Source organism: Suricata suricatta, chromosome 4 (assembly GCF_006229205.1).
Source record: "Suricata suricatta isolate VVHF042 chromosome 4, meerkat_22Aug2017_6uvM2_HiC, whole genome shotgun sequence".
Taxonomy (NCBI): Eukaryota; Metazoa; Chordata; class Mammalia; order Carnivora; family Herpestidae; genus Suricata; species Suricata suricatta.
This window is the reverse complement of record NC_043703.1, coordinates 71340930-71365457: the sequence shown is the minus strand read 5'-3', so window position 1 is coordinate 71365457 and position 24528 is coordinate 71340930. Positions and strand designations below refer to the sequence as shown.

At 39.6% G+C, this 24528-nt stretch overlaps 1 protein-coding gene across 1 annotated transcript in view; it reads right to left on the bottom strand.

Annotated features, from left to right (window-relative positions):
- Nucleotides 1-24528, bottom strand: part of FLT3 (fms related tyrosine kinase 3) — a 74375-nt gene that overhangs the window by 38810 nt on the left and 11037 nt on the right. Inside the window, exons 3-6 of the mRNA XM_029938480.1 lie at nt 14258-14379; nt 7197-7399; nt 4432-4547; nt 802-931 (exon numbers count right to left, since the gene is read on the bottom strand). Coding sequence (XP_029794340.1) covers nt 802-931; nt 4432-4547; nt 7197-7399; nt 14258-14379 — 571 coding nt within the window. The remainder of the gene's footprint in view (nt 1-801; nt 932-4431; nt 4548-7196; nt 7400-14257; nt 14380-24528) is intronic.

Genomic DNA, 24528 nt, shown 5'->3' with positions numbered 1-24528 from the left:
CTCACCACTCCCCCATCTCACCCCTCGACACCCTCACCCCCATCCTCATTCTCACCCTCCCTCTCCCCACCTCAGCGTGAAATAGACTCGGATTCCTCCCACGAGTGTCCCTAACCACTGCCCTTCTGGAAGCAGGTGTGGCTTGCAGCCTGTGTAGGACCACTTCTCTCCTCCCTATCTCTTCAGTCAAGTGCATTCTTTCCTTTGTTGACACATCATTCCTTCAGGGTATCTGTCTTCTGTTAAGACAATGCTAACTGGGCTCATTGTGGACATTTTGGAAAAGAGAAAAATCCACAGAAAAGAGTTTTAACTGCCCATGTTCCTACGGCCCTGTGAAAGCAGCTGTGATTATTTGGGTGTATAGATTTCCTGCCCGCCCCTCCAGTGCACATGTTACATACGTATGTATCCACAGGCCATCTCTTCTGTTCCTCTAAAATTCGGGATCACATTCATATCATTTGGCAACCTAATTTTTTTTTTTACTTTTTCTCCTTCTACTAGTCCCATTTTTCAATAAAATTGTTTAATAAATTTTTGTTAGTTAAAACTGCATGAGTTCTCAATTTGTGAGGACTTAGCTCTGGCACATATGAAAAACGAAAGCAAACTATCTGCCAGCCACGGCTCTCTGTGCGTCGCACACGTCAATTCATCAAATCCCTGCAGCATAAGGTAAGTACTTTTCCATCCCCATTCTTCTGATGAGCCAATTTATATGCACAGTATGATGTCAACCACATTAGAAAAAGACTGAAAGTAAAGTAACAAGAGCCATTATCTCCATATCCGTCATACCTTTCACTCTGCGAGTCGCAGAACACCCATTCCACGGTCGGTTCCGGAATGCTCTCAGAAATGCAGACCAACGCATCCTGATTTTCCATTTTTCTAAAGTAAGGTCTCCTTAATGTGTAAAGCAGTGTGTCTAAAGCATCATAAATTATTAACATTTTAATATTTTAAGAATAATTGTCCTTAGTAGCCCCCTCACAAAAAGAATTCTACATCATTAAGAAAATATTAAGAAAAAATATTTTATGCCATAGCAATGTCTTTTGCATCTCCCCAAATATAAACAATAATATATCCCCTCCTCACCAACCTATTAAATTCAACTCTGGATGAAATGCCAACTTTAGTATTTAGCTAATTTCTTGGGGTACTTCATAAACCTACTGACAAAGTAGTAAAGTTAAGTGGAATGAAGCCATGTAAAAATACAAATATTGATATGCATGGGGAAAAGACTAGAAATAACGTAAAGTTTGGGGCACCTGGGGGACTCAGTCAGTTAAGCATCTGACTAGATTTCAGCTCAGGTCATGATCTTATAGTTCGTGAGATCGCGCCCTGCATAGGGTTCAGGGCTGACAGTGCAGAGCCTGCTTGGGGTTCTTTCTCTCTCTCTCTCTCTCTCTCTCTCTCTCTCTCTCTCTCTCTGTCCTTCCCCTGCTTATGCTCTCTTTCTCTCTCAGAATAAAGAAATAAACATTAAAAAAAGAAAAAAAGTAACATAAAGCTTAAAACCCATGCTTATATAATTTAAGACCCAACTTCCTTCCCATGATTTTATCTAGAAATAGGCAGAAATATACTGATTTTAAAATGCAGAAATATGGCAGGATAAAGTTAGGATAAATGGAATTGAGATTCAGTTTGGCCTCCCATTTCTTTGGGCCATTACACTTCACTTCTTGCCCTCCTGCTTCCTACAATGCCTGACCTGCAAACTTTCTATTCTGCGTGGATTCCTCTAGTGACAGAGGTTCACTGCCTCCCAAGGTAGATCATTTCATTATTCAACAGACCTTTTCCTTGAAAAGAAAGTTTTCCTGTTCTAAATTCCAATCCCTGGTCTTATATTTTGTTTAAAAAATATATATATATATATATATAGAGAGAGAGAGAGAGAGACAAAAGAATATATGAAGTGTAAATTTCAAAGCCATTAGGCTTTATTGTTAAATAAATATAAATGCCCCGAGACTCATGTTCAACTTAATAACTGAAATATTAATAAATATCTTTGAATCTACTTTTATGCTTCTCACCATCTCAACCTTAGGTAGCCTTTATCCTGATTTTGTGTTTCCCATTCCTGTGCTTTTAAAAATGTTTTCACCGCATAGATATGTATTCTGAACAATATACTGGGCGTTTTGTATGCTTTTCAAAATACGGTGCCCCTCCATAGGTGCTCTTCCATAACTTCATTTTCTTATCCAATCTCCTGTTGGATACATTTACATAGTATCGCATTGGTGAATGTATTACAATCTGTTATTCCATTTTCTTGCAAAGGACATTTGGGTGGTGACCACTCTGTTGTGTTTACCAATAACTGGTGCTGGGAACATTCTGTACACTTCTACTAATGCAGGTGTGTACATTTCTTTCATAACATACCTGGGGGGGGACCTGCTGGCTCATAGGCCATGAGCACAAGTCCAGCAATAAACTGAGGATGATCTGGTTTCCAAAGCGGTTATACTTCACATCATTTACACTTACATGTAATAACTTAGTAATCTACATGTAATAACTTAGATGGAAATAGGACATGAGATTTCTCATTGTTCTGTGTACTCACCAAGACTTCGTAATTTTCAACAGTCGAGCAGGTATAAAACGGTACCTCGCTGTGGTCTTAATTTAGATTTCTCAATTATTATTTTAACATGTTTATTGACCCTGTAGTTTTCATGTTCTGAAAGCGAAATGCCCACTCATGTATTTTGTTCATTTTTCTATTGTTTTTCTTACTGATTGATAAAAGCACTTTACCTATTACGACTGTTGATCCTTTGTTGGTTTTTGGGAATTGTAAATATCCTTTTCTGTTTTGTGCTGGTTTGTAGTCTCTCCCCGGAGACCTTTGACCATGGGTCACAATTTTACCCTCTAGAGCATTGTTTTTAAGTGTAGCTTTACTTACACATGAAAAGTTTCAGATATTTAAAATCAGAAACAAAGGTCAAGGGAGACAATTAACCATCCAAAGTATTTTAACAATTTAGACCAGGTTCCCTGACTGATATACCAGAAAACTGTCCTCTACATTACACAGCAGTCAGGTTCCTCTCTTCAAAATATTTCCTTCCCTGTGCTAATAATTCTCAATTCCTTCAGCTGTTCGAACTTAAGAAATTTCAAGTTCGTCACTATCTGGTTGCTCTGTTTTGTCAATATTCAGCTGAAAAAAAATGTAGAACTGGAAAGAATAATCATCCATTAATTTCCTGGACCTAGACATTCCATTTTCGTGAACTGCCAAGGTTTGTTTAGCTTTCCTTTTTTGTAGCAACCCCGCCTGATTTGCTGGTTACTGGTAAGTCTGTGGTTCCCTAACCCTTTCCTCTTTTTCACACTGACTGATTTTTTTTTGAACCCCTCCCCAGCAGGATGCTGAAAGCCCGTTAACTTCAATAGTTGTTGTCCTATTTTTACCATTATAAATCAGAGGTGAGAAGCAGATATCCTCGGAGCGCCTGGGTGGCTAAGCCTGTTGAGCTTTTGACTCTGACTTTTGGTTTCGGCTCAAGTCATGATTCCAAGGGCTGTGGGAGGGAGCGCCACGTCAGGTTCTGGGCCGAGCATGGAGCCTGTATAAGATTCTCTCTCTCTTTCTCTCTCCTTCTGCCCCTCTCTCCCACTCACTCACTCTCTGTCAAAAATTTAAAAAATTTAAAAAAACCCAACAAGGTAAAACAAAAATAAAGATAGTAGGACCTATGTGAACGCACCTACCTCCAGTCCCTGCGTGTCATGTGAGGTAGTGTTTGGGGCAGACAGTGGTGAACCTGGGCAGTCACTAGGCCCTCGCATAATGGGGAGTAAACAAGAAGCCAGAAAAACATGCGGGTGTTGACTCAGAACTGCACAGTCGCCTCCGTGAGGAAGAACACTTGGATAGTTCCTGATGGTTTGCGTAGCGATCTAGAATTTGGATAAATAATGTAACCACTAGCTCCATGTGGTTACTCGAATTCAGTTAAGACCTTGGTCCCCAGTCACAGCGGCTGCATTTCAAGTGTTCAGTGGCACAGTGCACTCAGGGACTCCGTCGTTAGACACAAGGATCCTAAGATCCTCCAATCTCGTGAGGGGTGCATTTTTAGCCCCGTGTTACAGATAAGAAAGTGGAGGTTTGGAGAGGTTATGTGATCATAGGTCAACTGGAAAAAAAATGGGTGGGGGGAGGGCCGAATAGAGAGCATCCTGGGTTCTGAAGAGGGCTCATTCTGATAGTCCATGGTCAAGTCAGAGGGTCTCAACAGGTTATAAGGGCGGTTGAAGTGAGTACAAGCATTTCAGCTACACGTTGAGGGAAACCTGAGGTACTGCCTTGAGCTGCAGACAGAAAGCTCACGGGTTCTAACCCATCCCTCTGGAATATCGGAATACTGAATAGCAAGGTGCACTTACTTCTTATACTCACTGTAAACAATATGGTGTAATTGGTAGCTTCACTCTGAATGAAAAGTAGGTACTCGCCAGCTTGGGTTTCTGTCATTTTCAAAATGACCATGGAAATAACCCCTCTGAAAAAAAAAAACAAGAAAGAGAACAGTTATTTTGGAAAACGTGTGAAATTAAAACATAACATTTCATACTGAGTCAGAAGGCAGCTCGATGGCTCTCACATTCCATCTCTGACTGTGGCCCCTGGGGACCGGCTGTTCTGTGGAGAACACGGCTTCTCACTCAGCCTGAGCCTTGGTAGTTTGACTTTGGTTTTATTCAATCCCTCGTTTTCAGAGTGAGTGACCTCCATTCTGGCACCTTTGCTTCAGGCTTCTCCAGCCTCTTGGAAGGAATGCTTCCCGTTTAAAAATGCACAGGCTTGGGGGCACACTCCCATTAGCAACAACGGACCATTCCCTCCAATGACAAGCCCCCCTCCGCAGTTATAGTGCGCAGTCACCTGGCCACGAGTCTCAGTGCCCTATTTGGAGACCCAGATTACTGTCCAAGCAAGAAACACAGAGATAAGAAACATTGTTTTTCATGTGTCTCTCTCTAGATGATCAATTTCAAGTGAAATCTAACACAAGGCGTTATCCTCTGGGAAGGAGGAAATCACAGATACGTAAGGAGACAGAGGTCCCAGTGTTTGCGCTTTTTAATTTTTAGATACTTGGTAAAAATAACTTTGGCTGGGAGCATTCTCTTCAAGGAAACAACTTCCGATGTGTTGCTTGGTAATACCCATTCTCATTAAAGCTTAACATATCCTCTTGTAGTTTGTTGAGTAATGATGGGTTTAAATGCCCACTTTCTGACTTTTCAGTCCATACTACTCAATTGTGTTAGCTTCAGCTGGGAGCTGACAGATACTCGGACTCTCGAGCCCCGCCCAGACCTACTGAATCGGAATCTGCATTTTAACAAGGTCCCCAGGAAATCCAAAAGCACACGATATCAGAGACGCCCAGCTCCAGAGCCCCAAGCTACACAATCCAAGAATACATGTGCCTGTGCTCATAATGACAGTAAAATAGTAGGATCTGTGCTTGATTTGCTTCTGCAGATATTTTGGGGATGTGCTTTCTTTCTCTGAACCATTCACTCTCCTGGTATCATTTGTAAACTCTTGTGCATAACACAAAAAACTGGAAGAAAGTTATCAAAGCCCACAAGCCTTCTGGTCCTGAGCCCAGAGACAAGTTTCTATAATTCCGTGCCATGGAAAAGTTGCTGAATAGTTTTGGTATGAAGTTAATTAATCCACAGGAGACCCATGAACTCGACTAACAAATGGGACCATCTGTCCTAAAATCAAAAAAGGCAACCTCTCATGGAACGAAAAGAACCCTACATTTTACTTTGCCTTTGGTCTCAATCCAGTGAAAACTGTTGTGGCGTAATATTTTAAGAAGGTTACCAGAACGTTTCTTTAAGCCAAAATTCTGCATAGAAAAGTGCTTTGGTTTAACCCCAAGATACAAGTAACCAAAAAACAGAAGTGAGTAATACGGTCTCAAAAGAGGAAAGGAAAACAAATGTGCTCCAAGATTTCGAACCAAACTTCAGAATTACAGCTACCATCCTAAAAATTGCTTATGAGCTTGTTTGACCTTAAAGAAGCAAACGCAAATACTTGGTACGAGTCGGTCACAGACCCGTTCCCCTCATACTTCCGTCTGGCAGGATATCCCCTGTGGACCATTTGGGTACCACTCACTGCACTGTCTCTGGAAAAACAATGCCTCCTCTACACCTCGGGACCCCAGAACAGCCCCAAGAACTAGAGAGAAAAGTAGCCTTAGAATTAGTAAGTGGGCACTTAAATGGCTTGTGCCACTTTCTTCAAGCCCCCATCTGGTATCAACAGGAAGTGGGACAGAAGGGCAGCGACCGGCACAGAGTTGGATACAAACTCGGCCGTTAAATCACAATTCTAGGCAGCAATATTTTTTCTAAATCATGAGACCAATATTCCTCACACACAGATCAGTTTTTTACTAAAACTCTTTGTGCGTATCGCACATCATTGCAATTCTGCTCATCATAATGTAAAACAAAACGGATTAAAACCAAATGTTCTTTCCCCCAACATTTCCCAAAAAGACGCTTCTGACTACTGTAAGTAGAATGTAATGAAACGTTTCTAACCTTTTACCTTTCAGACAAGATCCAGTTAAAAAAAACAAGACACCCTAAAGATCCCAAATACTCTTTCACTATTTGTTTTACATTTTTCCAGCCATTCACTGTCTTCTTAGGCCCTAACTATATCTTTATATCTATATGTAATTTTTTTAAGTTAACGGGCTTTTTTGTTGTTTAGAGTAAATCTAGATTTACAGAAGAATTGAGTGGAGAGTACAGAGAGACCCTACCTATGCACTCCCCCCACCCCAGTTTTCCCTATGAACAACATCCTGCACAAGTGTGGCATATTTGTTCCAACCGGTGACCCAACATTGGTACTAACTCAAGTTCATAGTTTATGTTAGAGTTCACTTTTTGTGTTGTACATCTTAGAGGCTGGACAAATAGCCAATGCCATGTATTCAGGTCCTAACTATATTTTTCGTTCATTATTTCTCTGGAGATAAGTATTACAATGGATATGGATAGAAATCTGAAAAGACACTCCATATGAACCCCATTTTGTGGCCAGGATGTTTTCCTCCCCAAAATCATTGTGGGTGCACATTCCCACCCCCCAGCCCCCCACATCTTACCTGTTTTGTAAATCAAAGTGCGGCTGGCAATTCAGGGAGCTGTGGTTAAAGACCCAGAGACAGGAGATGTTCCCTGGGGTGTTGACCCGCACTTGCAGTGTGACGGACGCAGACATGTCCACCTCCACAGTGGCCGCTCCATACACCGCCTCTGTGCTCTCCGGCTTCCGGGCACATCCAAGGTCTTCTGGGGGCTCTGACACCTGTGTGGAAACAATGTGAATTTACTCCAAGTGCATGTTTAATGCATCTTCTTCTTAGCTGGGACCTTTTTTATCCCTTTAATGCTTTTATTTATTTTTGAGAGAGAGAGAGAGAAAGACAGAGGGTGAGTGGGGGAGGGGCAGAGAGAGAGGGAGACACAGAATCCGAAGCAGCTCCAGGCTCTGAGCTGTCAGCACAGAGCCCAACGGTGGGGCTCACACTCATAAACTGTGAGATCATTACCTGAGCTGAAGCCGGATGCTTAACCGACTGAGCCACCCAGGCGCCCCTAGCTGGGACCTTTATCAAATAGGTCCATGTTGACATATGGCACCCCACACTGGAGAGCAGATCACTGACTGAAAACCCTATTATTTACAATTCTCTAAAGAAAATAACTTCAGACTGCATTTCTAATATATTTTACATATTGTTATGAGTTGAATTGTGTCCTCCTAAACTTCATGTGTTGAATCCTAACCCCTACTACCTCAGAAGCTGACCATATTTAAGGTTTATTTATTTTTTGAGAGAGACACAGACAGAGCGTGAGTGGGGGAGGGTCAGAGAGAGAGGGAGACAGAATATGAAGCAGGCTCCAGGCTCTGAGCTGTCAACATAGAGCCCAATGTAAGCCTTGAACTCATGAACCGTGAGACCAGGACCTGAGCCGAAGTTGGCCATTTAACCGACTGAGTCACCAGTCGGTGACCCAGAAGGTGACCTTATTTAAAATAAGGCCTTTCCACAGGTGATCAAGTTAAAATGAGGCCATTAGGGTGGGCTCAAATCCAGTGTGAGTGGTGTCCTAATAAGAAGGGTCAGTTTGAAGAAAACACGCACCAGGAAGAGCGCCATGGTGGGGCACCTGGGGGACTCAGTCGGTTAAGCGTCCCACTTGCTGAGGTCATGATCTCACAGTTCATGAGTTGGAGCCCTGTGTTGGCCTCTGTGTTGACAGCACAGAGCTTGCTTGGGATTCTCTCTCTCCCTCTCTCTCTGCCCCTTCCCTGCTCTCTTTCTCTCTCAAAATAAATAAACTTAAAAAGAAAAGAAAAGAAAATGAAGATAGGGCTCTATGAGCCAAGGAGAGAGGCCTAGAAGAGAGCCCTCCCTCATAGCCTTCAGAACAGACCAACCCTGAGGACATCTAGATTTCACCCTTCTAGCTTCCAGAACTATGACCCAATAAATTAGTTTAAGTCGCTCAGTCTGTGATACGATATTATGGCCACTCTAGCAAACCAACAAAACAATAGTCATAAAATTCATAATACATGGGTAACTGTGTTTGTGATTATTGTTATGTAGACAAGAATCTACATGGCAGTAGTGAAGTTGGTATCTGTGTTAGAAGGAATTTATTTATTTTATTTTTTAAAATTTTTTAAATGTTTTATTTATTTTTGATACAGACAGAGACAGAGCATGAGAGGGGCAGGGGCAGAGAGAGAAGGAGACACAGGACCGGAAGCAGGCTCCAGGCTCTGAGCTAGCTGTCAGCACAGAGCCCGACACGGGGCTCGAACCCACGAATGTGAGATCTGACCTGAGCTGAAGCCGGAGGCTTAACCGAATGAGCCACCCAGGCGCTCCTAGAAGGAATTTAAAAACCAAAATATTTTCTGGGCAAACCCCCTCACCCCCACAGGCTTATTGCCACCACCGCACTTCTTGCCTGCTTTACGTACACTGAGATCTAGAGAGAGGAGGGTGTGGGAGCCTCTTCTGTCTCTGGACCCTTCACCTCTTACTCTCCCAACACGCAGCCCAGCACACCCAGGCACACACGTGCAAGTGTACGCACAAACACACACACATACAAGCTTCTTCAGGGGAAGAGCAGGGTAGGTCTTCTGCTACTGATCATAAGCCCTATTTCTGGCTTTCTGCATTCTTCTATTCAGCAGGTAACTGGTAAGTTCCTTTGCTCAATATCGGATAAGTGCTAGACCGTCTACTGGGCACAATGGCTAGGAAGAAAAGACATTGATTGTGTCCTTAAGGAGTTTCAAGTCTAGTGGGAAGGAATAACTAAAACACCAGGCGAAATAGGATGTGCCCCACAAAAAGGTACCAACTACTCTGAAAGGTAAACGTGAGCACTCTGGAACTTCAGAGAAGAGAGAAGTAACTTCCAAACGGGGACAGGGGTAGTGGGGATGTTTCACTGAAGTCCAGTAACTGAGATGGGTCTTAAAAGATAGGCAGAGAATAAAGTAAAAACAAAACAAACAAAAACTGATATGCTGAAAGAAAATATTTGCAACATAGACTACAAATAAATACCCCTAATATATAAAGAATTTTTTAACAATGAAGGATGCAGGAACAAAACACAACAGAAAAATGGGGAAAAGGACTGAATAGATAGTTCATCAAAGAAAGACCTAAAGAACTGCCTGCCCTTCAACACATGAAAAAATGTTCAAACTCAGTTATAATTAGAAGATACATATTAAAACAACACTGAGGGGGGGCCTGGGTGGCTCAATTGGTTAAGCGTCTGATTCTTGGTTTCAGCTCAGGTCATGATCTCATGGTACTCAAGTTCGAGCCCCATGTCAGGCTCTGTGCTGCCAGTGCAGAGTCTGCTTGGGATTCTTTCTCTCTCCCTCTCTCTCTCTCTCTGCCCCTCCCCTGCTCACATTCTCTACCTAAAAATAAGTAAATAAACACACTTAAAAACAATGACACTGAGATATGACTTATCTGTCAATCTGCCAAAAATTTTGAGGTATGACAACACATTTTGTTGGTGAGGTTGTGAGAAAGCAGCTGTTCTACACATTTTTGGAGGCACGCACGCTGGCACAACCCTTCTGGGGGCCATCTGGCAACAGCTAATACAACCACATGTGCTTGGGGCGCCTAAGTGGCTCAGCTGGTTACATGTTTGACTTGATCTCAGCTCAGGTCTTGATCTCAGGGTTGTGAGTTCAAGCCCGGTGTTGGGCCCCATGCTAGGCGTGAAGCCTATTTAAAAGAAAAAGCAAAAGCAAAAAAACAGCTACATGTGCACTCCTCCCTTGGGCCAGCAATCCCACCTCAAGAAATGCAGCTACAAACCTACACCAATAAACAAGTATTTGTAAAATGTTGGAAACCACTTATATACTCATACACAGAGTAGAGTACTATGCAGCTGTGAAGAAGTAAGAGACCATTCTCCATGAACTGGTATGGAGTGAGCTCCTGGATATACCGTTGGGTGAAGAAAACTAAGTGCAAAGCGTATCTACCTTCATGTACTACACTTCATGTAAGAAAGAAAGGGATTAAAAAATACACATGTATCTGCTCATTTGTGCACAAGAAATCCAGCAATCTAGCAAAAATAAAAATCTAAAGGGATTGGCTATATATAGGATGAAGTAGAAAAAGGATGGAAACTTATAGATATAAAGAGGGAGTAATACTTCTTTGAGTATATCTTTTTATATACCTTTGGCTTCTAGGACCATAGGCATGTTTCACATACTTGAAAAGTAAATAAATACTTAAAACTAACCAGGATATTGGTGGAACTCAAAATGGAATACAAAAAAATTTTTAATTGCATTACAGATAAATAATGTAACCATGTGAAGGGGGTGAGAGAGAAAAGAACTAACACAAGTTACTTTGAAAAATATTATGTTGGAAGGGCACCTACATAGCTTAGTCGGTAAAGTGACCTACTCTTAATTTCAGCTCAGGTCATGATCTCACGGTTCATGAGTTCAAGTCCCACATCAGGCTCTGCACTGACAGCATAGAGCCTGCTTGGGATTCTCTCTCTCTTGCTCTCTCTGCCCTACACTCGCCTGTGCTCTTTCTCTCTCTTTCTCTCAAAAATAAACTTGAAAAAAAATAAAAATATTGTGTTGGATACTACAAAGTTAAAGACAAACAAAATTGTACACAAAGACTGTATTCCAGTTAGTAATTCTGTTTCTCACTGCAGTGTGGGTTAGTGGTTCTGAAATTAGTTTATGTATATACTGGGTTTACATAAGTCATTTATTTAGAGAATTAGAACCAGGTTTCTTACCATCAAAGAGCAAAATACAAAATTGGAAAGAGGAAAGGGTAGAAAAAAACCCTTTGATGCTGAATTGAAATTAGAGTTATCAGCATGATTTATGGTGATACATACAGAGATAGGTAAATAGATGAGGAAAAGATAGAGAGATAAATACAGTGTGTGTGTGGGGGGGGTAGAATGCGTACATACATTTCCTAAAGGGCCCAGAGGCAGTGACATCCCAATAGCAATGAGCACACCCAACTCTCAGACCTTGGTTTCTCAACACTATTCTCAAAAAAAAAAAAATCAGTGCTTTTTTGGAGAAATGGCTAATTCCAGGGCTTAGACAGGAAAAATACAAGATGAGCCCAAATGGTACCGTAGCACTGGAAAGGAAGGAAGTGCTTGAGAAAACAAGGGATGTGCTGAAATGCCACAGAGGTTAATATGAAGAGGCTCCCAATGGCCTAGGCTGGACAAATCTGAATAACATAATAAAAATGATAGTCTCAGGTTATAACTCATAGAATAAAATAAATATCTCTGAGTCCATACTGATATAAATAAGTAAAATAGAAAGAAGAGATAGCTCTTCGTCACAGAATTCCAATTTATAAATGCAGAAGGAATAGGGAAAAAGAAAATCAACCTTAGGCAGACATCACGGTAAAACTGTTGTGGCAAAATCCACCAATGGGTGCTGAAATCAGTAGGTGAAAATTGGAGGAGAAACAGGATATTTGCATCTTCCCCCAGATACTTGTTGATTACAAAGAAAAAAACAGTAGCTTTGTAGTGGAGAAACCCAGCACACACCACATTCATTGTCAAACAGAAATGATAAATGATGATCTTAAACAACAATTAAGTGGATTGTGAGAACAGTAAAATCCTCTTACTTTGGTTCTAGGATATACTAGTAACACAGCTAAGGATGTAGTTGCCTATTTATCCCAGTTACATTGGCAAGTTTTGTCTACTAGAGTGCTTGGTTATTCAAAACATCCCCAAACTAGAAGATTCCCAGAAAGATGTCTCATCTGGGCACCTGGGCGGCACAGTTGGTTAAGCATCTGACTTCGGTTTGTGAGTTCGAGCCCCACACTGGGCTCTGTGCTGACAGCTCGCAGCCTGGAGTCTGCTTCTGATTCTGTGTCTCCCTCTCTCTCTGCTCACACTCTGTCTATCTGTCTCTCTCTCAAAAATAAACATTAAAATTTTTTTAAAAAAAGAACAAGAAAGATGTCTCATCTGAGCTTTATGAACTGTGGATGAAATCTAAACCATTAATTTAAAGAGCACTGCTACCCGAACAATCTGCTTCACATTAAAGTAGGAAAATACCCAAAAAGAGCAGCTTCAACTTCAAGGTGGTAAAAGCATATTCTGCAGACTGCTCATCTTGGCATCATCTAGGATTTGTAGGATTGTCTGTTTAATGCTATTTGAGATCTACTAGGTCTGAATCCAATCTTGAATATTGCATAAGAATACAATTTATACTGCATGAGAAAAATAAGGCAGGGCTTAGTACTAGGGACCAACACCAATTATTAGCTTTTGTTTGAAGATTCTATTTTATAAGAAAACACTTCAATGTAAATAGCTATTTTCTTAAGTTGAAAAGACAATAAAAGTTTAAAACATCATAGCAAATAATATTAACATTTTTGTCCAGAGTGAAATGCTATGTATGCAAAATGTCTTAATTATTAATAAGCAATAGGTTATGACAATATCGGTTAAAAATCTGGCATAAAAAAATCATGTGTTATATCAGAAGTTTTCCATTCTTGTAAGATTCACACTATTTTTGAAATTTGAGAATATTTTTAATATCTCTGATTTTAGGGGAGTGGGGAGTGAATTCAGGGCGTCATGTCATGTGGTTACGTGTTATGCCCATGAAAAAGAAAACAGAGTGACTATATATTGGTATGGCTCCTTAGCTAAAAATGTTTATGGATATGGCTAATTTATGTTCACTTTTGGTTGTATATTTCTAATATTTTGTAATATTTTCAGTTCTCTATTATTTAAGCTTCCTTCCTTTGAGTAAATACCTACACAGTTACACAAGCTGCAGGGAGGAGAAGGTACTGAAGAACACAGTTGGAACTCAGGTGATAGAGCCATCTGCATGTCAGCTTAATGGGAAGTCACTGTGGGGTCCAAGCCGGGCAGTGGGGAGTGTAGCTGTGCTTCAGAAAGAACAGTCTGGAAGCCCTATCTGAGATGAACTCTAGAAGGAAGAAGTCACTTGCGATATTATTGTGATTACAGGGGAGACAATGAGGGCTTGAATTCAGGAAGTGGCTGTGAGACCCGAGAATGTGAGGCGAGTACAGAACTATCAAAGAAAGGAAATCAACAAGACTCGGTAACTGACCGAATGTGAAGGTGAGGGAGAGGAAGTGGTTCAAAATGATGTGGGCCTTTCAAGCCTGGGAACTCGAGAGGGCCAGAAACAGAAATCAATACAAGTATAGAAGCAGGTTTGGGGAAGTAGATATGAAATAAAATATATATAGGTAGATTTTAAGGAGCAAATGGAAAACCCATTTTAGCAATATTAGGAGGCAGTTGGAAATTAGGGACTCAGGTTTGAGGGAGAAGCTTGGATTCTCTTTAAGGAGAAACGGTCATTCCTGTTACTCATTCATGCTCAGTATCGATGTCCTTCCTGAATTCGAACCCGCGAGAACATGACCTGGATGGAATGGAGTGCGTGTGAATACATGATATACTTAAATACACAGAAAGAAAAATCCACGCAGCCATGGTAGGCCTCGACAGTTTACGAAGTATGGTGTCGAGAGAAAATAGCTCGTTAGAATTGTAACATTACCATGGGATACGATGATGATATCCCCAGTGATGAATCATTGTTCTTATGATCAATTAAAACACACTTGATCACAGGCAGATCTTGATCTGTAATCGTCTCAAATATCACTGCTGAAAAAACAACTGTAAAACAAAATAAAGACAACGATGTTGATACACACACACCTTGAGAAGAAAGTATGTATTCATTGTACGACAAAACAACAAAGCAAAACGTAATATAAAATGGTATTTCTTTAGTATAAATTTCTGGAAGTGGAATTAGTTGATTAAAGGATATAAACATACAGTAACTGGTTCTTGGAATGCATTGCCATTTGGTTTTCCAAAGGTACTAAACCAATTTATATAGCTACATGTAAGGTGTGAATTTAATAATTTTAGTACCATCACATCAGCATGTAGTCATTACATACTTTTCAATTCCCTTAGTATAGCTCCTACTCTTTTTTTCTTTTTCTTTTTTAAACACTCTCTACACCCAATGTGGAGCTCAAACTCACAACCCCAAGATCAAGAGTTGCATGCTCTTCCCTCTGAGCCAGTCAGGTGCCCCAACCCCCATCTTTGAAAGGAAATCAAATGAGCACAACTGCAAGGGATAGGGAAAAACAAAACAAAACAAAATTAAAGAGTTCAAGAACTTTCCCTGTCCTATTCTATTCCCTAGTGTTTCCCCCCTCCCCCGTTCTTTTTTCAAATAGTTTTATTCAGCATAATTAATATCCAATAAGTCGAACATATTTAAAATGCATAAGTGGTAAGTTTGGACATAAATAGGTATCTATCTGCAAAATCACTGCCACTCAAGATAGTGAACTTATTCACCCCCAAGAGTTTCCACGTGACTCTGTAATCCGTCCCTCCTACTCCCCCCAAGGCCACATGCCAAACAACCTCTGATCTCCTTTCTGTCACTATAGATTAGCTTAAATTTTCCAGAACTTCACATAAATGGAATCATATAGTACGAAATTTCCGTTTTTGTCTGGCTTCTTTCACTATTACTTTTAGATTCAGCTCTATTGTAACATATATCAGTTGCTCATTCCTTTTAACTGATGGGTAGTAGTCTATTATACAGATACAACACAATATTTTAATTCAGTCACCTGTTGATAGAATTTGAATTGTTTCTACTGTTAGCCTCTTACAAATAAAGTTGCTATGAATATTTGCATGAAAGTCTTGGTATGGACATATGCTTTTATTTTTCTTGACTAAACACCAAGGATTGGAGTATCAAAGTCATATGGGAGGGAGGTGTCTATGTAACTTTCTAATGCCAAACTGCTCTCCAAAGAGGTTTGTCATTTTATAGTCCTATTGTCACCATATGGGGCTTTCAGTTGTGGAATTCACATCCTCACCAACACTTGGTATGATGAGAACTTTTAATTTTAGCCATTGTACTAGGGACATAAGTACTAGCTATATAATATCTCATGGTGGTTTGAATATCTATTTTCCTACGAATGATGTTGAGTATCCTTTCAGAGGCTTATATGACTTATTGTATGTTCTTTGGCAGTGTTTCTGTCCACATACGTTGCCCAATTGAAGTCTTTTAAAATTGGGTTATGTTCTTATTATTGAGTTTTGACAGATTTCTTCTCCTAGTTTTATTGTGTTATTGTCAACATATAACATTGTGTAAGGTTAAGGTATACAAGTATATCCCCAGACTTTATTTTATAATTGGAGGTTTGTACCTTTTGACCACCTTCACCTATTTCCCTCACCTTCTCCCCACACCTCTGACAAACACCAATCTATTCTGTTTCTGTGAGTTTGATTTTTTTAGAGTCTACATATTAGTGAGCTCACGCAGTATTTGTCTTACTCTCTCTGACTTATTTATTTCACTTAGCATAATGCCCTCAAGGTCCATTCGTGTTGTCAAGAATAGAAGGATTTCTGGGGTGCCTGGGTGGCTCAGTCAGTTGAGCATCTGACTTTGGCTCAGGTCATGACCTCACGGTTCAAGGGTTTGAGCCCCGCGTAAGGCTCTGTGCTGACAGCTAGCTCAGAGCCTGGAGCCTGTCTTTGGATTCTGTGTCTCCATCTCTCTGTGACTCTCCCCTGCTTGCACTGTCTCTCTCTCTCTTCCAAAAATAAATAAAACTTTAAAAAAAAATAATAGAAGGATTTCTTTCCTTTTTTTTTTTTTACAGTGGAATGATATTCATAAATAGATATCTATCTCAATAGCAATAAAAAAAAAAAGAGGGAGAGAGAGAGGAAAAGGAAATCTGGCTGGAAATTATGACTCCTTTTTCCAAGGAGGGCAACATCACTAATCATTAGGGAAATGCAAATCAAAATCACAATGATGCGACACTTGGGTGGGTCAGTGGATTAAGCATCTGACTCTTGGTTTCAGCTCTGGTCATTTTCTCACAGTTTCATGATTTAGAGCCCCGTGTCTGATTTTGAGCTGGCAGTGGGGAGCCTGCTTGGGATTCTCTCTCTCTCTCTCTCTCTCTGCCTCTCTCTGTCCCTTCCCTGCCTGCACTGTCTTTTTCTCTCTCAAATAAATAAATAAACTTAACATTTTTAAAAACCCACAGTGAAATGTTATCTAACACCTGTTAGAATGATGATCATTTAAAAGACAAAAGATGACAAGAGTTGGTAAAGATATGGACCGAAAAGAACCCTTGTGAGGCAACTGGGTGGCTCAGTCGATTAAGCATCCCACTTCGGCTCATGTTATGATCTCTTGGTTCGTGGGTTTGAGCCCCACGTTGGGCTCTGTGCTGACAGCTGAGAGCCTGAAGCCTGCTTCAGATTCTGTGTGTGTGTCTCTCTCTCTGTCCTTCTCCCACTCAGGCTCTGCCTCTCTCTCTGCCTCTCTCTCTCAAAAATAAACATCAAAAAAAGAGAAAACCCTTGTGGACTATTGGAAGACATGTAAAGGGGGATAGCCACTATGGAAGACAGTATACCTATAAATGTATATCTACCTACCCAGCTTCCTACCTGCCTGCCTGCCTGCCTACCTAAGTCACATTTTCCTTATCCACTCATCCATCGGTGGACACTGAAATTGTTTCCAAGCCTTGGCTACTGAAAAAAGTGCAGGGTGCAGAAATCTATTTGAGATAGTGATTATCCTTCAGATATACACCCTGAAGTAGAATTGTTGGATCATATGGTGGTTCTATTTTTAATTTTTTGAGTAACTTATATACTGTTTTCCAAAGTAGCTGTACCACTCCCCATTCCCTCTAATAGTGCTCAAGAGTTCTTTTTTGTCCACGTCCTTGCCAACCTTGTTATCTTTTGTCTTTTTAATGACAGCAATTCTAACAGGTGGTTAGAATGCTAACATTGTGATTCCGATTTGCATTTCCCTAATGATTCGTAATGCTGTCCTCTTAGGGAAAAGTGTCCATTCATTTCTTCTGCGCATTTTCCAACCAGATTTCTTTTTCTCCTCTTTTCTTTTTCTTTCGGTCTTTCTTTCTTTCCTTCTTTCTTTTTCTCTATTTCTCTTTCTTTGTTTCTTTCTTTCTTCCTTTCTTTCTTGTTACTGAGTTGTCTGAGTTCTTTTTATATTTTAGATATTAATTCTTTATCAGATGTATAATTTGCAAATGTTTTTTTTCCATTCCATAGGTTACCTTTTCATATTTTTGATGGTTTTTCCACTGTGCCAAAGCTTTTTAGTTTGATGTAGTCCCATTCATTTATTCTAGGCCTTGTTACCTTTGCTTTTGGTGTCAAATCCAAAAAATCTAAGATTGATGTCAAGGAGATTTTACCCTGTGTGTTCTTTTATGAGATTTATTGTTTCAGTTCTTATATTCAAGTCTTAAGCCCATTTTGAGAGTTTTGTGTATGGTGTAAGATAGTGGTCTGGTTTCATGATGTTTCATGTGGCTGTCCAGTTTTCCCAACACCAAGTTTATTGAAGATATTATATTTCCCTGATTGTATACACTTGACCCCTTTGTTTTAAACTAATTAACCATATATGCATGGGTTTATTTCTGGGCTCTCTATTCTGTTTCATTGATCAATGTGTCTGTTTTTATGCCAAAACTGTACTGTTTTGAATACTATGTAGATTGATAATTGTGTTTAAAATCAAACTGTGATGGTTTTCACTTTGTTCTTTCTCAGGATTGCTTTGGCTGTTTAGGATCTGTTGCGGTCATTACAAATTTTAGGGTTGCTTTTTCTATTTCTGTGTAAAATGCCATGGAATTTTGATACAGATTGCATTGACTCTGTAGGTGGCTTTAAATAGTATGGACATTTTGACTTAATTCTTCTAATCCATGAACATGGAAATCCTTCCCACTTATTCGTCTTAATGTTTTTAATCAATGTCTTATACTTTTCTTTTTTTTTTTTTAACTTTTTAATGTTTTTATTTACTTTTTAGAGAGAGAGAGAGAGAGAGAATGTGTGAGCAGGAGAGTGTCAGAAAGAGAAGGAGACGCAGAACCCGAAGACAGGCTCCAGGCTCTGAGCTAGCCATCAGCACAGAGCCTGACACGGGGCTCAAACCCACGAACCGTGAGATCATGACCTGAGCTGAAGTCGGACGCTTAACCCACTGAGCCACTCAGGTACCCCTGTCTTATACTTTTCAGTGTACAGATTTTAAGTTTTTAGCATAAATAGATGTTGTTGTTTTTTATATGTTTTTTAAAAGCTTTTATTTATTTACTTGTTTTTGAAAGAGAGAGCAGGAGAGAAGCAATGAGAAAGAGAGGGAGAGACAGAATCTCAAACAGGCTCCATGCTGTTAGCACAGAGCCTGTCACAGGGCTCGATCCCACAAACGGTGAGATCATGACCTGGAGCCAAAATCCAGGGACACTTAACCATCTAAGCCATCCAGGCGCCCCCATGAATGGATGTTGAGTTTCTTTCAAAATCTTCTGCTGCATCTATCGAGATGATCATTACGGTTTTTATTCTCCCTTGTTAAAGTGGCGTATCACATTGATTGATTGGCAGATGTTGAAACAACCTGGCATTCCTGGAATAAACCCCACTAGATATCATGTGTGGTCTTTTTGAGGTATTGAGTTTGGATTGCAAATATGTTGCTGAGGATTTTTGCATCTATTTTCATCAGGAGTATTGACATGTAACCTTTATTTCTTGTAATGTCTTTGCCTGGTTTTGGTATCAGGGTTGTGCTGCTTCATAAAATGAGTTTGTAAGTGTTTTCCTCTTTTCTTTTTTTCTGGAAGAATTTGAGAAAGAATGGTATTCCTTCTTCCTTATATGTTTGGTAGAATTCACCAAGGAAGCCATCTGGTCCTGGATTTTCTTTGTTGGTAGATTTTTCATTACTGACTCAATCTCTTTATTAGTAATTCTGTTCAAATTTTCTGTTGATCTTCATGATTCAGTCTTTGGTAGTTGTATGCTTTTAGAAGTTTATCCGTTTCTTCTAGACTGTCCAATTTGTTTGCATATAAGTGTTTATAATTGTCTCATGATCTTTTGTATTTCTGAGGAGTTTCTATGACCATTAAAACTCTTTATAGGTGATCCATTTGATCTTTTTATAGGTTAACCATTTATCTTTGTTTCACCTAGGTTTGTTTCTGGAGTTTTATCTTCTTTTGTTTGGAACATATTCCTTTTCATTTTCCTTGACCCTCTGTGTTGGTTTCTTTGACTTAGATAAAACAGCCACCTTTCCCAATCTGCACAGAATGATCTCATGTAGAAGATGAACCTTATCAATAAGTCCAAGCTTAGGTCTTCGTTGTCTCTTGAACCTTTGCAATTGTCCAAGATACCTTTTTTGTTCTTACTGGCTCCTAATAGTAAGGGTATGCCAACACCTTGTCAGTGTCTCCGAGGGGAGGATCTCAGTCGGCAAGTAAGATGAACAGTGACTGGAAGTCCGACTCAAATCCGACTCAAAAGTAGAAGCATTTAAAGTCTGCAAATAGACCTCTTTCAGGAAAAGACCAGGAGCTGGAAGTTTCTATCTGCTCCCTTCGCACTGGGCTCCGAGGGATAGCCAGTTAGGAACTGTTTCTTTGTTTGCTACAGTCCTGGGGGACCCCATAAACGCAAGCCCTGCTGGCCACTAGAGCCAGGCAATTAAGGGGTGAATTGTGGGTGCAGCCACAAAAGCCAGGGCTCCAAAGATGTGCTTCCTTTCAGGAAGACAGTAACAGAAGGAAAATGTGGAGATGGTGCTTGGCAGCCTCCCCAGTCTTTCAGTTCCTAGATAAATGTTAAATTAGGAGCCTAACTCTCAGGCTGCAAACAGGTCTCTTTAAGAGGAAGACTGGGAGACATTTCTATCTGTAGCTTCCGCACTGCACCCTGGGGGATAACCACCGGGAGCCCTCCCAAGCCCAGAGAACTGTTTCTTTGTTTGTTACAATCTGTTTCTTTGTTTGCTAGAGTCTCAGGAATGCAAACCCCATTGTTTTTCAGAACCTTTGGTTTTCAGAGCCACCAGTCCTGGGAGACTGTCCCTTGGGTGGAAGTCTTAATAAACAGGAGCACCAGATGTTGGGTTGGAACCTTTCATTCCTCAGAGAGAAGCTGAGAGTTGTGAGTTCCCTCTCATTTGTAGACTGCTGTAGGGGATTGGGTTCTGGTGAGATTGACATGTTGTCTCTGCTTTTTCCACCCCTTCCAATGTGGGTTTTTTCCTCATTTGCGCCATGTGTTGGAGTCACTTAGCTAGTTTCTCAATTTCTTTCAAAGAAAATGTCCCATGTGTAGCTGTAAGATTTGGTGTGTCCACGGGAGGAAGGGAGTTTAGCCTCCTAATGGCCATCTTCAAGTTTTGAGAGTTCTTTTTAAAAATATATTCTGGATACAGGTCCTTTATCAAATATGTAATTGACAAATGTTTTCTGCCAATCTGTGGCTTGTCTTTTGAAGACTAGAAATTCTTAATCTTGAAGATGTCCAATTTATCAGTTTTTCATTTTCAGATTTTAAATGTACATTTTAGCTTTACATTTAGGTCTATGATCTATTCTGAGTAATTTTTTTAAAGTTTATTTATTTATTGAGAGAGGGTGCATGTGCAAAAGTGGGGAAGAGGCAGAAAGACAGGGAGAGAGAGAATCCCAAGCAGGCTCCACACTGTCCATGTAGAACCCTATGTAGGGCTCGAACTTGCAAACCAAGAGATCATGACCTGAGCCGAAACCAGGAGTTGGACACTCAACCAATTGAGCCACCCAGGCGCCCCATTCTGAGTAGACTTTATATATGGTAAGACTATGGGTCAAAAGTTTTCATATGACTATATTTACATGTGAACATTCAATTGTTTCAGCCCCATTCATCGAAAAAGTATTGATTTCTCCACTGAATTGCGTCTATACCTTCATCAAAAATAAACTGACTGCATATACTTTTCCATTGACCTATTTGTCTATCTGGATGCCAATTCCACATTGTCTCAATTATTGTTGCTTTCTAATAAGCCTTGAAATCAAGATTCTAAGTTGTCCAACTTTGTTCTTACTGAAGTTGTTTTGGGTATTGTAGGACTCTTTCATTTTCATATTAATTTCAGAATCAGCCTGTTAACATCTGCAAAAAAAGGTTGGCAGGGATGTTGATAGAATTGTACGGAATCACTGGATTGATAGAGCAAAACTGGCATTTTAACAATACAAGCCTTACAATACATACAGGTGGCGTATCTCCTTTAATTTCTCTTAGCAACGTATAGTTTTCAGTGTACAGATCTTGCCTTTCTTTATCCACATTTCATCTTTTTTAAGGTATCTAATATTTTTTCTTCAATTTCTGATTGTTAGTCCTAAAAACATGATTTAGGGGGGCCTGGGTGGCTCAGTCTGTTAAGCATCTGACTTCGACTCAAGTCATGATCTCACAGTCCGTGGGTTTGAGCCCCGCATCGGGCTCTGTGCTGACAGCTCAGGTCCTGGAGTCTGCTTCAGAGTCTGTGTCTCCGTCTCTCTCTGCCCCTCCCCAGCTCACTGTCTCTGTTTCTCAAAATAAAATAAAGACATTAAAAAAATTTTTTAACATGAATTAATTTCTACGCTGATCTTGTATCCTACAAACTTACATAACTTGTTTATTAGTTGTAACTTCTTTTTTGTAAGTTCCAAAAGATTTTATACACAGATGATCATGTTGTCTGCAAATACAGACAGTTTTACTTCTTCTTTTCCTAATTTGGATGCCTTTTTCTTGCCTTATTACACTGACTAGAATCTCCAGTACAATGTTGAAGAGAAGTAGTGAGAATGGACATCCTTGCTTTATTTCTGATTTTAGTATAAAATGTTCAACCATTTGATATTAAGTCTGATGTTTGTTAAAGGATTTTCATAGATACTCTTAATTGGAGGAGGATCACTTCTATTCTTAGTTTGCTGGGGAATTTTATTAGGAATGGATGTAGAATTTGGTCAAATGCATTTTTTAAAAATCTAATGAGATAATCATATAGGTTTGTTATTGGTTTTGATTTTTAGTGACTTTTGTTTTTTATTGTGTGAATATGGTGAACTACATTGATTCATTTGCAAATGTTAACCAACCTTGCCTTCCTAATATAAACAGCAGTTGGATATGATGTATTATCTTTTTTATATATTGTTGAATTCCATTTGTTAAAGTATTGCTAAGGATTTTTGCATTTATATTCATGGTAATTATTGGCCTGCAGGTTTATTTATTTATTTATTCTTGCTACTAATATCCTCAGTTTGGGTATCATAGAAATGGCCTCATAGAATGAGGAGAGAAGGATTATTTTCTCTTAAATTTTCTGGAAAAGTTTGCATAGAATTGGCATTATTTTCTCTTTAAACATTTGGTGGATTCCCCAGTAAAGCCATCTGCTACCGTAGTTTTCATCATGGGAATTTAAAAAAACTTTTCATTTATTATTCATTTTTGAAAGAGAGAGTAAGCAGGTGAGGGGCAGAGAGAGAGGGAGATGGAAACCCAAGCAGGCTCTGTGCACAGAGCCTGATGCAGAGCTAGAACCCATGAACCATGAGATCATGACCTGAGCTGAAACTAAGAGTCAAATAATTGACCACTGGGCCACCCAGGCGCCCCCATTGTGGAAATATTTTTAACTACAAGTTCAATTTCTTTTTTAAAATATGTACATATTTAATGCTTTTATTTATTTTTGAGAGAGAGAGAGAGAGACAGAGCACAAGCAGGGGAGGGGCAGAAAGAGGGAGACAGAATCCGAAGCAGGCTCCAGGCTCTGAGCTGTCAGCACAGGACCCGAGGGTTTGAACTCACTGACCATGAGATCATGACCTGAGCCAAAGTCAGAAGTGTAATCAACTGAGCCCCCCAGGCGCCCTGTCTGTTATTAATTTCTAATTTAATACCACTGTAGTCACAGGATATACTTTGTATGTAGTGAATCTTTTAAAATTCACTGAAGCTTATCTGCTGGTCCAGAATATAGTCTAGCTTGGTTAAGTGTATTGTATGCATTTGAAAAGAACATACATTCAGCTGTTGTTGAGTGCAAGATTCTATAAATGTAAATTAGATCAAGTTGGTTGATCAAGTCTTCTAAGTACTGATTTCTTTTTTTTTCTATCAATTATTGGAGTCTTGAACTCTCTGAATGTAATTGTGGATTGGCCCATTTTTCCTTGCAAGTTCAATCAGATTTTATCCATGTATTTTTAGCTCTGTTAAATGCGTGTTTTTTATGTCCTTGTGATGATTTAAGCCTTATAGCATTATGACATAACTTTCTGCCTTTTGTAATATTCTTTGCTCTGAACTATACTTTGTTCTTAGGTTCTCCAACTTTTGATTAGTGCTGGCATGGAATTTTCTCCCTCCATCCTTTTCCTTTTAACCTATTTGTCTCTTCATAGCCAAGGTTGGCTTTATTTATACATCATATAGTTGGGTTTTCTTTCTTTTTAACCAAGTCTGGCAACTTCTGCCTTTTAATTTTATGTGTAGATCACTGAAATGTAATGAGATCACTTACATGCTTAGGTTTAAATCTACTATATTTTTCTTTGTTTTCTATTTGTTCCATCTGTTCTTTTTTCCCTTTTCCTCTTTGTCTACCCTCTTTGGGAATAATTGAGTATATTTTATGATTCTACTTTATCCTATTTCTTGGGTTATTAGCTATAATGCTTTGCTTTGTTTTTTTTTTAAATTTAATTTAATTTTATTTTTTTTACTTTATAAAGTTTCATATTTTTTTAACATATGCAATTATTTTCCATCATTTACAATACAGTAGTTACAATGACACTCCAAACAGAAAAGCAAAGTAAAAAATCAAAACAC